This window comes from Oncorhynchus masou, chromosome 1 (genome assembly GCF_036934945.1).
Source record: "Oncorhynchus masou masou isolate Uvic2021 chromosome 1, UVic_Omas_1.1, whole genome shotgun sequence".
NCBI classification, from domain to species: Eukaryota; Metazoa; Chordata; class Actinopteri; order Salmoniformes; family Salmonidae; genus Oncorhynchus; species Oncorhynchus masou.
The window spans coordinates 50,899,812-50,912,509 of NC_088212.1; the positions used below are offsets into that span (position 1 = coordinate 50,899,812).

Here is a 12,698-nt window from a genome sequence, read left to right on the forward strand (position 1 = left end):
TGTCACCTTCTCACCAAGCTGCTTGGCGATGGTCTTGTAGCCCATTCCAGCCTTGTGTAGGTCTACAATCTTGTCCCTGACATCCTTGGAGAGCTCCTTGGTCTTGGCCATGGTGGAGAGTTTGGAATCTGATTGATTGATTGCTTCTGTGGACAGGTGTCTTTTTATACAGGTAACAAGCTGAGATTAAGAGCACTCCCTTTAAGAGTGTGCTCCACATCTCAGCTCATTACCTATATAAAAGACACCTGGGAGCCAGAAATCTTTCTGATTGAGAGGGGGTCAAATACTTATTTCCCTCATGAAAATGCAAATAAATGTATTACATTTTTGACATTCGTTTTTCTGGATGTTTTTGTTGTTATTCTGTCTCTCACTGTTCAAATAAACCTGCCATTAAAATTATAGACGGATCATTTCTTTGTCAGAGGGCAAACATACAAAATCAGCAGGGGATCAAATACTTTTTTCCCTCACTGTATCATGTCCACCCTACCTGACACCCTAGACCCACTCCAATTTGCTTACCGCCCCAATAGGTCCACAGAAGACGCAATCGCAATCACACTGCACACTGCCCTAACCCATCTGGACAAGAGGAATACCTATGTAAGAATGCTGTTCATCGACTACAGCTCAGCATTTAACAAGATACTACCCTCCAAACTCGTCATTAAGCTCGAGACCCTGGGTCTCGACCCCACCTGGTACAACTGGGTCCTGGACTTTCTGACGGGACGCCCCCATGTGCTGAGGGCAGGAAACAACATCTCCACCCCGCTGATCCTCAAACCCACAAGTGTGCGTTCTCAGCCCTCTCCTATACTCCTTGTTTACCCATGACTGTGTGGCCATGCACACTTCCAACTCAATCATCAAGTTTGCAGATGACACTACAGTAGTAGAATTGATTACCAACAACGACGAGACGGCCTACAGGGAGGACGTGAGGGCCCTCGGCGTGTGTTGTCAGGAAAATAACCTCACACTTAACATCAACAAAACAAAGGAGATGATCGTGGACTTCAGGAAACAGCAGAGGGAGCACCCCCCATCCACATCGATGAGACAGTAGTGGAGAAGGAGGAAAGTTTTAAGTTCCTCGGCATACACATCACAGACAAACTGAAATGGTCCACCCCACAGACAGCATGGTGAACAAGGCACAACAGCGCCTCTCCAACATCAGGAGGCTGAAGAAATTTGGCTTGTCTCCAAAAAACTCCAAAAACACTTTTACAGATGCACAATCGAGAACATCCTGTCGGGCTGTGTCACCGCCTGGTACTGCAACTGCTCTGCCCACAACTGTAAAGCTCTCCAGAGGGTAGTGAGGTCTGCAAAACCCATCACTGAGGGGAAACTACCTGCCCTTCAGGACACCTAACCACCCGATGTCACAGGAAGGCCAGAAAGATCATCAAGGACAACAACCACCCGAGCCACTGCCTGTTCACCCCCGCTATCATCCAGAAGGCAAGGTCAGTACAGGTGCATCAAAGCGGGGACCGAGAGACTGAAAAACAGCTTCTATCTCAAGGCCATCAGACTGTTAAACAGCGGAAGTCTCTCAGGAGAGAAGGATCCAAAATGTCCCCCACCGGAACCCAGCATCTCTCCTCCGGACCGTACCCCTCCCAGTCCACGAGGTACTGTAGGCCCCTCCCCTGGCGTCACGAGTCCAGAATGCCACGTACTGTGTACGCCGGGGACCTCTCGGTGTCCAGAGGGGCGGCGGGTCCTCAGGCACCTCAACTTCCTGCAGGGGACCAGCCACCATCGGCCTGAGGAGAGACACATGAAACGAGGGGTTAATACGGTAATACCTAGGAAGTTGTAACCTGTAACACACCTCGTTTATTCTCCTCTGGACTTTAAACGGCCCCACACACTGCGGCCTCAGGTTCCGACAGGGCAGGCGGAGGTGCATCTTTCGGGTCGAGAGCCAGACCCTGTCCCCCGGTGCAAACACGGTCCTGGTCAGCGCTCCTCTTCTGCCGTTCTCCCGCTAACCTTAGCGATTCCTGGACGGCTTTCCAGGTATCCTTGGAGCGCTGTACCCATTCCTCTACCGCAGGAGCCTCTGTCTGGCTTTGATGCCATGGGGCCAGGACCGACTGGTAACCCAACACACACTCAAAAGGGGACTTGTTCATTGAGGAGTGGCGGAGGGAGTTCTGAGCGAGCTCAGCCCAAGAAACATACCTCGCCCACTCACAAGACCGGTCCCGGCAATATGACCACAGAAACCTGCCCACATCCTGGTTTACGCGCTCCACCTGCCCATTACTCTCGGGGTGAAAACCTGAGGTCAAGCTGACCGAGTTCCCCAGTCTCTCCATAAACGCCCTCCAAACTCTGGACGTGAATTGGGGGCCCCGATCAGAAACAATGTCCTCAGGCACCCCATAGTGCCGGAAGACATGGTAAACAAGGCCGCCTCCGCAGTCTGCAGGGTCGTAGGGAGACCGGGCAACGAGATGAGACGGCAGGACTTAGAAAACCGATCGACAACAACCAGGATCGTAGTACTTCCCTGGGACGGGGGAAGGTCGGTAAGAAAGTCCACCGATAAGTGTGTCCACGGCCGTTGTGGAACTGGGAGGGGCTGTAACTTCCCTCTAGGCAAGTGCCGAGGAGCCTTGCTCTGAGCCAACGTGGGCCACCAGTATCTCCCTCTAAGACTCCGCACTGTCCTCTCGATGCCAGGATGACCCGAGGAGGGGAGAGTATGAGCCCAACAGATTAGCTTATCCCGGACCCCCTCGGCACGTACTGAGCCCCCACTAGACAGTTAGAGGGTTCCGGCTCTAACCGTGAGGCCCTCTCTATCTCCGTGTCCACCTCCCATACTACCGGTGCCACGAGACATTAAGGTGGAATGATGGGAGTTGGCTCAACGGGCCGCTCCTCGGTATCATAGAGGCGGGACAGCATGTCGGCTTTGGTGTATTGGGAGCCTGGCCGGTACGAGATGGTGAACTGAAACCGGGTGAAAAACATGGCCCATCAAGATTGACGCGGATTTAGTCTCCTCGCTCCCCGGATATACTCGAGATTACGATGGTCAGTCCAGATGAGAAAAGGGTGTTTTGCCCCCATCAAGCCAATGTCTCCACACCTTCAGAGCCTTGACTACAGCTAACAACTCCCGGTCCCCCACGTCATAGTTCCGCTCCGCCGGACCGAGCTTCCTCGAAAAGAAGGCACAAGGGCGGAGCTTGGGTGGCACGCCCGAGCCCTGGGACAGCATGGCCCCGACCCCCGCCTCGGATGCGTCCACCTCCACTATGAACGCTAAAGAGGGGTCCGGATGCGCCAACGCGGGCGTATTGGTGAACAGCTCCTTCAGACGAATGAAAGCTCTGCCCGCCTCTGCTGACCAACGCAAGCACACCGGTCCTCCCTTCAGCAGTGACGAAATGGGAGCAGCCACCTGACCAAAATCCCGGATAAACCTCCGGTAGTAATTGGCAAACCCTAAAAACCGCTGCACCTCTTTCACCGTGGTCGTAGTCAGCTAATTACGCACGGCTGTAACGCGGTCACCCTCCATCACCACTCCGGAGGTGGAAATACGATAATCCAGGAAGGAGACGGCCTGTTTGAAGAACACACATTTCTCCGCCTTGCAATACAGGTCATGCTCCAGCAGTCACCCAAGTACCTTACGCACCAGAGACACATAGGATTTTTTATGAATTTATTTGCAAAATATGGTGGAAAATAAGTATTTGGTCACCTACAAACAAGCAAGATTTCTGGCTCTCACAGACCTGTAACTTCTTCTTTAAGAGGCTCCTCTGTCCTCTACTCGTTACTTGTATTAATGGCACCCGTTTGAACCTGTTATCAGTATAAAAGACACCTGTCCACAACCTCAAACGATCACACTCCAAACGCCACTATGGCCAAGACCAAAGAGCTGTCAAACGACACCAGAAACAAAATTGTAGACCTGCACCAGGCTGGGAAGACTGAATCTGCAATAGGAAAGCAGCTTGGTTTGAAGAAATCAACTGTGGGAGCAATTATTAGGAAATGGAAGACATACAAGACCACTGATAATCTCCCTTGATCTGGGGCTCCACACAAGATCTCATCCCGTGGGGTCAAAATGATCACAAGAACGGTGAGCAAAAATACCAGAACCACACGGGGGGACCTAGTGAATGACCTGCAGAGCGCAAAGTAACAAAGCCTACCATCAGTAACACACTACGCCGCCAGGGACTCAAATCCTGCAGTGTCAGACGTGTCCCCCTGCTTAAGCCAGTACATGTCCAGGCCCGTCTGAAGTTTGCTAGAGAGCATTTGGATGATCCAGAAGAAGATTGGGAGAATGTCATATAGTCAGATGAAACCAAAATAGAACTTTTTGGTAAAAACTCAACTCGTCGTGTTTGGAGGACAAAGAATGCTGAGTTGCATCCAAAGAACACCATACCTACTGTGAAGCATGGGGGTGGAAACATCATGCTTTGGGGCTGTTTTTCTGCAAAGGGACCAGGACGACTGATCCATGTAAAGGAAAGAATGAATGGGGCCATGTATCGTGATATTTTGAGTGAAAACCTCCTTCCATCAGCAAGGGCATTGAAGATGAAATGTGGCTGGGTCTTTCAGCATGACAATGATCCCAAAGACACCGCCCGGGCAACGAAGGAGTGGCTTCATAAGAAGCATTTCAAGGTCCTGGAGTGGCCCAAACAGTCTCCAGATCTCAACCCCATAGAAAATCTTTGGAGCGAGTTGAAAGTCCGTGTTGCCCAGCAACAGCCCCAAAACATCACTGCTCTAGAGGAGTTCTGCATGGAGGAATGGGCCAAAACACCAGCAACAGTGTGTGAAAACCTTGTGAAGACTTACAGAAAACGTTTGACCTCTGTCTTTGCCAACAAAGGGTATATAACAAAGTATTGAGATAAACTTTTGTTATTGACCAAATACTTATTTTCCACCATAATTTGCAAATAAATTCATTAAAAATCCTACAATGTGATTTTGTGTATTTTTTTTCCACCTTTCGTCTGTCATAGTTGAAGTGTACCTATGATGAAAATTACAGGCCTCTCTCATCTTTGTAAGTGGGAGAACTTGCACAATTGGTGGCTGACTAAATACTTTTTTGCCCCACTGTACATATGACCGACAGGAAGCTCTGGGTGAGTCTGGTGCTGACTCACCTGGGGTGATCGAGTAGTGCACCGCCTGCCCTCCCGACTCGAAGACGAGTTCCTCCAGCCGACCACAACTGGTGCAGGAGGACACTCCTCCTCCGGTCCCCCTCGAAGCCGCCCCTCCTAACTCCATAGGGATAGGAGCAGGAGGGCTGGGAGGTGGAAACGACTGGACCTGTTCAGAACGCCCGCGGGCAACCTGCAGGTTGTCGAGATGGATGGCCATGTCGATGAGCATATTCAGCGTGAGGGTGGTGTCCTGACATGCTTGCTCCCTGCAGACATCCTCCCTGAGGCTGCATCGGAAATGGTCTATCAAGGCCCTGTCGTTCCACCCTGCTCCTGCGGCCAAGGTCCTGAACTTCAGGGCAAAGTCCTGCGCGCTCCTTGTCTCCTGACGCAGGTGGAACAGCCATTCACCCGCCGCACGACCCTCTGGTGGGTGGTCAAATACAGCTCGGAAACGGCGGGTGAACTCGGGGTAATGATCCCTCACCGAGTCTGGACCATTCCACACTGCGTTGGCCCACTCTAGGGCTCGTCCAGTCAGACAGGAGACGAGGGCGCTCACTCTCTCCTCTCCGGAGGGAGTAGGGCGAACGGTCGGCAGGTAAATTTCCAGTTGTAGGAGGAAACCCTGACACCCCGCCGCCGTTCCATAATACTCCCGTGAGAGCGCCAGCCAAAGAGCCCCGGATCCGGATGCGGTAGCAGGAACAGGAGGTGCTGGAGAAGGGGGTGCTGGAGATGAGGTGGGAAGGCCACTCCTCTCCCATCGATCCATCCTCTCCATCATTTGATCCATTGCAGAACCAATCCTGTGGAGACCACTGGTATGATGGAGGACCCTTTCCTCCATGATGGGAGAGGAGGTGCGGCTGCTCCTGCTGATTCCATATGCGGTGCGGGACTCTGTCACGCGGGACTAGGTGGGTGAAGGAATCAGACGCAGAGAGTTCCACTGGGGAAAAATGCTCTTTACTTCGGCACACAAAATGATAAGCCCAACAATACAGGGCGCGAACATACAACGTGAAAACCCAAAAAACACAGGGTGCCAAGTTAAGAAAATAAATCCACCTCTACCTAAAATGCACACACGTAACATAAAGACAATCCCACACAAAACAAGGGCGGGTCTACCTACTAAATATAGGGAAGCTCATTAAACCAAACAACAGAAACACACGTGAAACTAATAAGACAAAACAAACAGACAAACGAAAAAGGGATCGGTGGCGGCTAGTAGGACGGTGACGACGACCGCCGAGCACCGCCTGAACAGGCAGAAGTCGTGACAACTGTACTCTATACCATCTACTGCATCTTGCCTATGCCGTTCAGCCATCGCTCATCCAATATGTACATATTCTTATTAATTCCTTTACACTTGTGTGTATAAGGTAGTTGTTGTGAAATTGTTTGATTACTTGTTAGATATTACTGCATAGTCGGAACTAGAAGCACAATCATTTTGCTACACTCGCATTACCATCTGCTAACCATGCGTATGTGACCAATAAAATTTGATTTGATTTCAATACACAGTACAAAACCCCATGTCAAAATGGATAGAATTGCAGGAAATTAGCTTCCGGACTAGAGTGAATGGTATCTGAATTGAAAATGTGTATAGGTTTGAGGTTTGACTGGAATACAGTTTTTACATATAAAGTGGGTTAAACAGTATGCAAACATTTTTCAAGTGAACAAGTGTTCAATGACTCTATGTACATAGGGCAGCAGTCTCTAACGTGCAAGGTAGAGTACTTGGTGGTAGCCGGCTACTAGCTAGTACCGAACACATATTGTATTCCACATTTCTAATGCAAAGAGACGAGGGTTTGCCTAGATTTCACATCAATATGTACTTTAAGACCAATTTCTGTCCAATCTCTTTGCCACGCCATCTGTTATTCAGAACGGGAGCCAAATAGAAAATTAAAGATGTTTGTATGGAGGTTGTTCCCCAAATCTGTGCAAAGAATATGATTAGGGAAGAATATGTAACTTTGGATATTATTATCATTCTCCTGCATTAAAGTTTTTGACTTTTAAGTGAAACAATTCCACTACATCTGGCTTGCATTATAAAAGTGTCTACATAATGATATGTTATAACAGATTCTCTGAACAGAATTTTCCATCATCCCATAGTTTTATGTTGCAGTTGCGTGCTGTTGCATCAATGTAAAACACTACACAGACACAAACGCATAGCACTTTATAATTATAGTGGTGGGAACACGGTTACTCTGGTCTACCCCCCCCCTGTTTTTGTTAAGTTTGAGCAGTTTAGTTAAAACAGAAAAGTCTGGGACTACTTCATATAACACCCCCAGGCTATGGGTTATTGAAGTGCTGAGGCCTGAAGATATAGCCTGTTACCAGATCTGTTTGTGCTTTCAGGCCAAACATCACAAGGAGTTGACATGGTAGCACAAACAGATCTAGGACAAGGCTGCTGAAGATATGGGACATGTGAACACTGCTGAAAAGAGTGTGCAGGCCAAGAGGGAATGTACTGCCACAGTTACTCCAGTTCTTACTCACTATTAAGAAGTGAGCTTGGATTCCTTCTTGGAGTTGTGGAGGGAAATGCTCCTATGTGCTCGGAGTTTGGAGAGTGCTGATGCGAAGCCGTCGTTTCTGGTGGTTTGGTCATGGCAGCAGGATCTCGCCTCATGGCAGAAGGTCCTTGTAAGGGCTTCTTAGAAACACATGATATCATGTTTTCCTCTCAACAAAACTGCCATCATTTGAGTCTTTGAGAAAAAGTTGAGTTCCATCTTAAAATCTGGTGCTATAACTAACTTCATTCATTGTTAGTAAAAAAGAAATATATATATATATATATATACACACAGTGCCTTGCGAAAGTATTCGGCCCCCTTGAACTTTGCGACCTTTTGCCACATTTCAGGCTTCAAACATAAAGATATAAAACTGTATTTATTTGTGAAGAATCAACAACAAGTGGGACACAATCATGAAGTGGTACGACATTTATTGGATATTTCAAACTTTTTTAACAAATCAAAAACTGAAAAATTGGGCGTGCAAAATTATTCAGCCCCCTTAAGTTAATACTTTGTAGCGCCACCTTTTGCTGCGATTACAGCTGTAAGTCGCTTGGGGTATGTCTCTATCAGTTTTGCACATCGAGAGACTGAATTTTTTTCCCATTCCTACTTGCAAAACAGCTCGAGCTCAGTGAGGTTGAATGGAGAGCATTTGTGAACAGCAGTTTTCAGTTCTTTCCACAGATTCTCGATTGGATTCAGGTCTGGACTTTGACTTGGCCATTCTAACGCCTGGATATGTTTATTTTTGAACCATTCCATTGTAGATTTTGCTTTATGTTTTGGATCATTGTCTTGTTGGAAGACAAATCTCCGTCCCAGTCTCAGGTCTTTTGCAGACTCCATCAGGTTTTCTTCCAGAATGGTCCTGTATTTGGCTCCATCCATCTTCCCATCAATTTTAACCATCTTCCCTGTCCCTGCTGAAGAAAAGCAGGCCCAAACCATGATGCTGCCACCACCATGTTTGACAGTGGGGATGGTGTGTGTTCAGGGTGATGAGCTGTGTTGCTTTTACGCCAAACATAACGTTTTGCATTGTTGCCAAAAAGTTCAATTTTGGTTTCATCTGACCAGAGCACCTTCTTCCACATGTTTGGTGTGTCTCCCAGGTGGCTTGTGGCAAACTTTAAATGACACTTTTTATGGATATCTTTAAGAAATGGCTTTCTTCTTGCCACTCTTCCATAAAGGCCAGATTTGTGCAATATACGACTGATTGTTGTCCTATGGACAGAGTCTCCCACCTCAGCTGTAGATCTCTGCAGTTCTTCCAGAGTGATCATGGGCCTCTTGGCTGCATCTCTGATCAGTCTTCTCCTTGTATGAGCTGAAAGTTTAGAGGGACGGCCAGGTCTTGGTAGATTTGCAGTGGTCTGATACTCCTTCCATTTCAATATTATCGCTTGCACAGTGCTCCATGGGATGCTTAAAGCTTGGGAAATCTTTTTGTATCCAAATCCGGCTTTAAACTTCTTCACAACAGTATCTCGGACCTGCCTGGTGTGTTCCTTGTTCTTCATGATGCTCTCTGCGCTTTTAACGGACCTCTGAGACTATCACAGTGCAGGTGCATTTATATGGACACTTGATTACACACAGGTGGATTGTATTTATCATCATTAGTCATTTAGGTCAACATTGGATCATTCAGAGATCCTCACTGAACTTCTGGAGAGAGTTTGCTGCACTGAAAGTAAAGGGGCTGAATAATTTTGCACGCCCAATTTTTCAGTTTTTGATTTGTTAAAAAAGTTTGAAATATCCAATAAATGTCGTTCCACTTCATGATTGTGTCCCACTTGTTGTTGATACTTTTGCAAGGCACTGTATGTATATATGTCTTTAACATAGGTATTTAATGCAGATTTTGACAGTGACTGCTCTGTAACAGGTAGGAAATCGTGTGAGGTGGAGCGGGGGGTTCAGAAACTGGACTTGACTGGGAAGAGAAGGGTACAGCTGAGAGCTGGGTCAGAGATGAACCTCATCACTGCAGGGAAGACCGCCAAATGTACCTCCTTCAGACAGTCTCTGGCCTTCTGTACAGAACGGGCACAGGTAACACAACTCTACGCTGCCACCCACAACCCTGTTATGCCATCCAGAGGTCTTATCCATGAAAATATCCAGGGCACATATTCATAAAGTGTCTCAGACTAGAAGTGCTGATGTAGGATCTGGTCCCACATTTTCACCTGTCCATGTTATCTTACTCATTATGATCTAAAATTGAAAAAAAATGATCTGAGATCAGCACTCCTTCTCTGAGAAGCTTTGTGGCACAATGCTGCCACTTGCTGTTCAGAATGCTCAACACAACACTGGTGTGTTAAACTGAAAATACATAAGGCTTCATAATGTGACATGGTATCTAAACAGAATTTGTCTAATTATTAAGGTGACTCGTTAATAAATCAGGGGGAAAACTTTTAAGGAAATGTTTAATCTTCTCTCCTGTTGTAGGTTGGACACATTTTCTCCCTTTATTCCATTCTTGTCTAACATAATGTCTGTGTAAAATGCCTTTCCCCCTCGTTTGTACAGATGCCTGTGTGTTGAGAAGCAATTAGCATACAGTGCACATAAATAGGCTATCCCCCTCTTTAGATACAATGACCAGAGGGGCAGTTCAAAGATGAGGTCTTTGCAATCATTAGCCTCAAATAAATCATTAACCTACAGAGCTTGAAAGGATGACCAAAGTTGGCTGACCAAAGTTGTTTGACACATTGTAAACAAATCCAACTCAACAATATCAATCAGCATATCAGAACTTGGTAAGCTCCAGGAAAAAGAAAAAGGAATCACCTGCTGCTACTCTTCTTAAGGGGCAGCAGGGTAGCCTAGTGGTTAGAGCGTCGGACTTGTAACCGAAAGGTTGTGAGTTCAAACCCCCGAGCTGACAAGGTACAAATCTGTCGTTCTGCCCCTGAACAGGCAGTTAACCCACTGTTCCCAGGCCGTCATTGAAAATAAGAATTTGTTCTTAACTGACTTGCCTGGTTAAATAAAGGTAAAATTTAAAAAACAAAATTACCAGTATTGTATTGGAGTATGTGTTTTATATCCTCTTGGCTGGGTCACTTTGATATTGTGGTGAAGTTGACTACTGTGGCCCCCATGCTCCTGCCACCTTGGGTCTTTTCTATGGTCTGTGCTCATTTTATTGGCCTTGTCTCCACAGGGTGGGTTTTTTACCCCACTACTGCGAAGGACTGCCTCTGCTAAAAACTCACTGAAAAGAGCCCCTTCTGCCCTATTTATTGAGCATGGCAAGGTGTTTCAGAGAAAGAAGGTAAGTTTTGGCCTAAATGGTCTGATAATCTGATAAAAGGAATCTATTATGAACATCACTCTGCCCCAATGAGATAATCATATCAAGACAATTCAATTAAGGAATATAAGTAAGTATAATTGTTCAATTAAATGTACCATGTGTTCTTTTTTCTCATTAATTTTGTAGGAGTGGGAGACAATGCCTTCTACTTAGTACTATACTAGCTGTTTCGGTAACAATTATCTTGTATACATTTCCTATTTTCTACCAAACATTTTTGTCATTAGAAATGTCATCCATCTTGATGATAATACAATACACTATACTTGGTTCCCCAATGGCACCCCTTTCTCTATTTAGCCAATAAGGGTCTGGTGAAAAGTAGTGCACTATATAGGGAATATGGTGCCATTTGCAACAGGCTTGTTTCTCCATTAAAACAGCTGCATTAATAAGAGAGTCCTGTGAAGGTAATTCAATTGAAAACCTTGTAAAGCCTAACTCAGGAATGTCTCTCAGTTTGAGGTGTAACACTTTCATTGTTTTTCTGTCTTTCATTTCTTAAAGAACAGTTTGTATTGTCTAATTTGTCTCTGTATGTATTGCAATTCATCAGACTTAACTTTGCACTGTTTTCATCACTAATTGAGTTACAATAAATACACATGTTGAAGTCATGAAAAAGACATTATATATAGATATGAATTGAAGTCATGTTCACCGTATACAGTTCTGTGGTATAATTTAAACATAGTTGCAGATATCTTTTTATAAAGTGTTTTTACCATGATATTTGTACTTAGTATCACTGAGATGTTTTACATTCCTGAAATATGTTGTGATGATAATGTGACATCTATTGTAATGTTCCCATGTTTTTATTAATAAAGACTTTGTGTATTAAATGTTAGGTTGGCATACTATTTGCTGTAAACTGACAACTGTGGTAATAAAACAGTAATTAAAACATCTGTGTTTGCTCAATAAAGTGTTTCTGGGGGAAATGTTTTGGATAAATGTACATTGTGGAAGTGTAGTTGCTTGTTTCTCCATGTTGAATGCAATCATTTAAAAAAACAGTTAACAGTTAGTTGACTATCAGATGACTTCATATAGTAAACTGGTCATGAGAAATAAAAGTGTGTATAAACCATCTGTATACACTGTATATTATGATTCTGATTAACAATGTGTTAAGGCCAGGTAAAAGAAAGTGTGATTTGTCTGGAAATCATCTTCTGAGGCTGGCAATATACCTTTGGGAGTACACATTCCCCCCTAGTCAAGGCGAGCCAATGACTGACAAGAACAACATGGGTCAGGACTCCCTAAAAATATGCCATTTCGATACAAGTGACCCTAAACATTTAACAGTTCTTCTAACCTGATATGAGAAAGTCATAGCTGTATGGAAATGGAGTGTTATTAGGGAATCTCAGTCAGGTCAGCTATATCAAAGATTGTTTTATTTATAACTAACCCATTGTCGTTTCCAATGGGAGCAAATTAATCATAGAGGGCAGAACAAGCATGGAGGTGAGCAGAGCCATTCGCGAGATCCTGTTGGCGTTTTATAGTATGTATTTGCATATTTCCGTTAGGGAACGCCCACACTGAAATGCCCTTGCACTCCTTCTAAACAATGCATAAATGTTT

The 12,698-nt window shown here is 45.5% G+C and overlaps 1 protein-coding gene across 5 annotated transcripts in view; it reads left to right on the forward strand.

Moving 5' to 3' along the window:
- The window catches only part of si:dkey-220o5.5 (actin filament-associated protein 1-like 2), a 123,601-nt gene extending 111,592 nt beyond the window's left edge, over positions 1–12,009 (forward strand). For all 5 annotated transcript variants that reach the window (XM_064974252.1, XM_064974260.1, XM_064974243.1 and 2 more), the window contains 3 exons: positions 9,657–9,823; positions 10,950–11,060; positions 11,229–12,009. In XM_064974252.1, the coding sequence (XP_064830324.1) occupies positions 9,657–9,823; positions 10,950–11,060; positions 11,229–11,255 (305 nt within the window). In that variant the 3' untranslated portion in view covers positions 11,256–12,009. The remainder of the gene's footprint in view (positions 1–9,656; positions 9,824–10,949; positions 11,061–11,228) is intronic.
- The last annotated feature ends 689 nt before the right edge of the window (positions 12,010–12,698 follow it).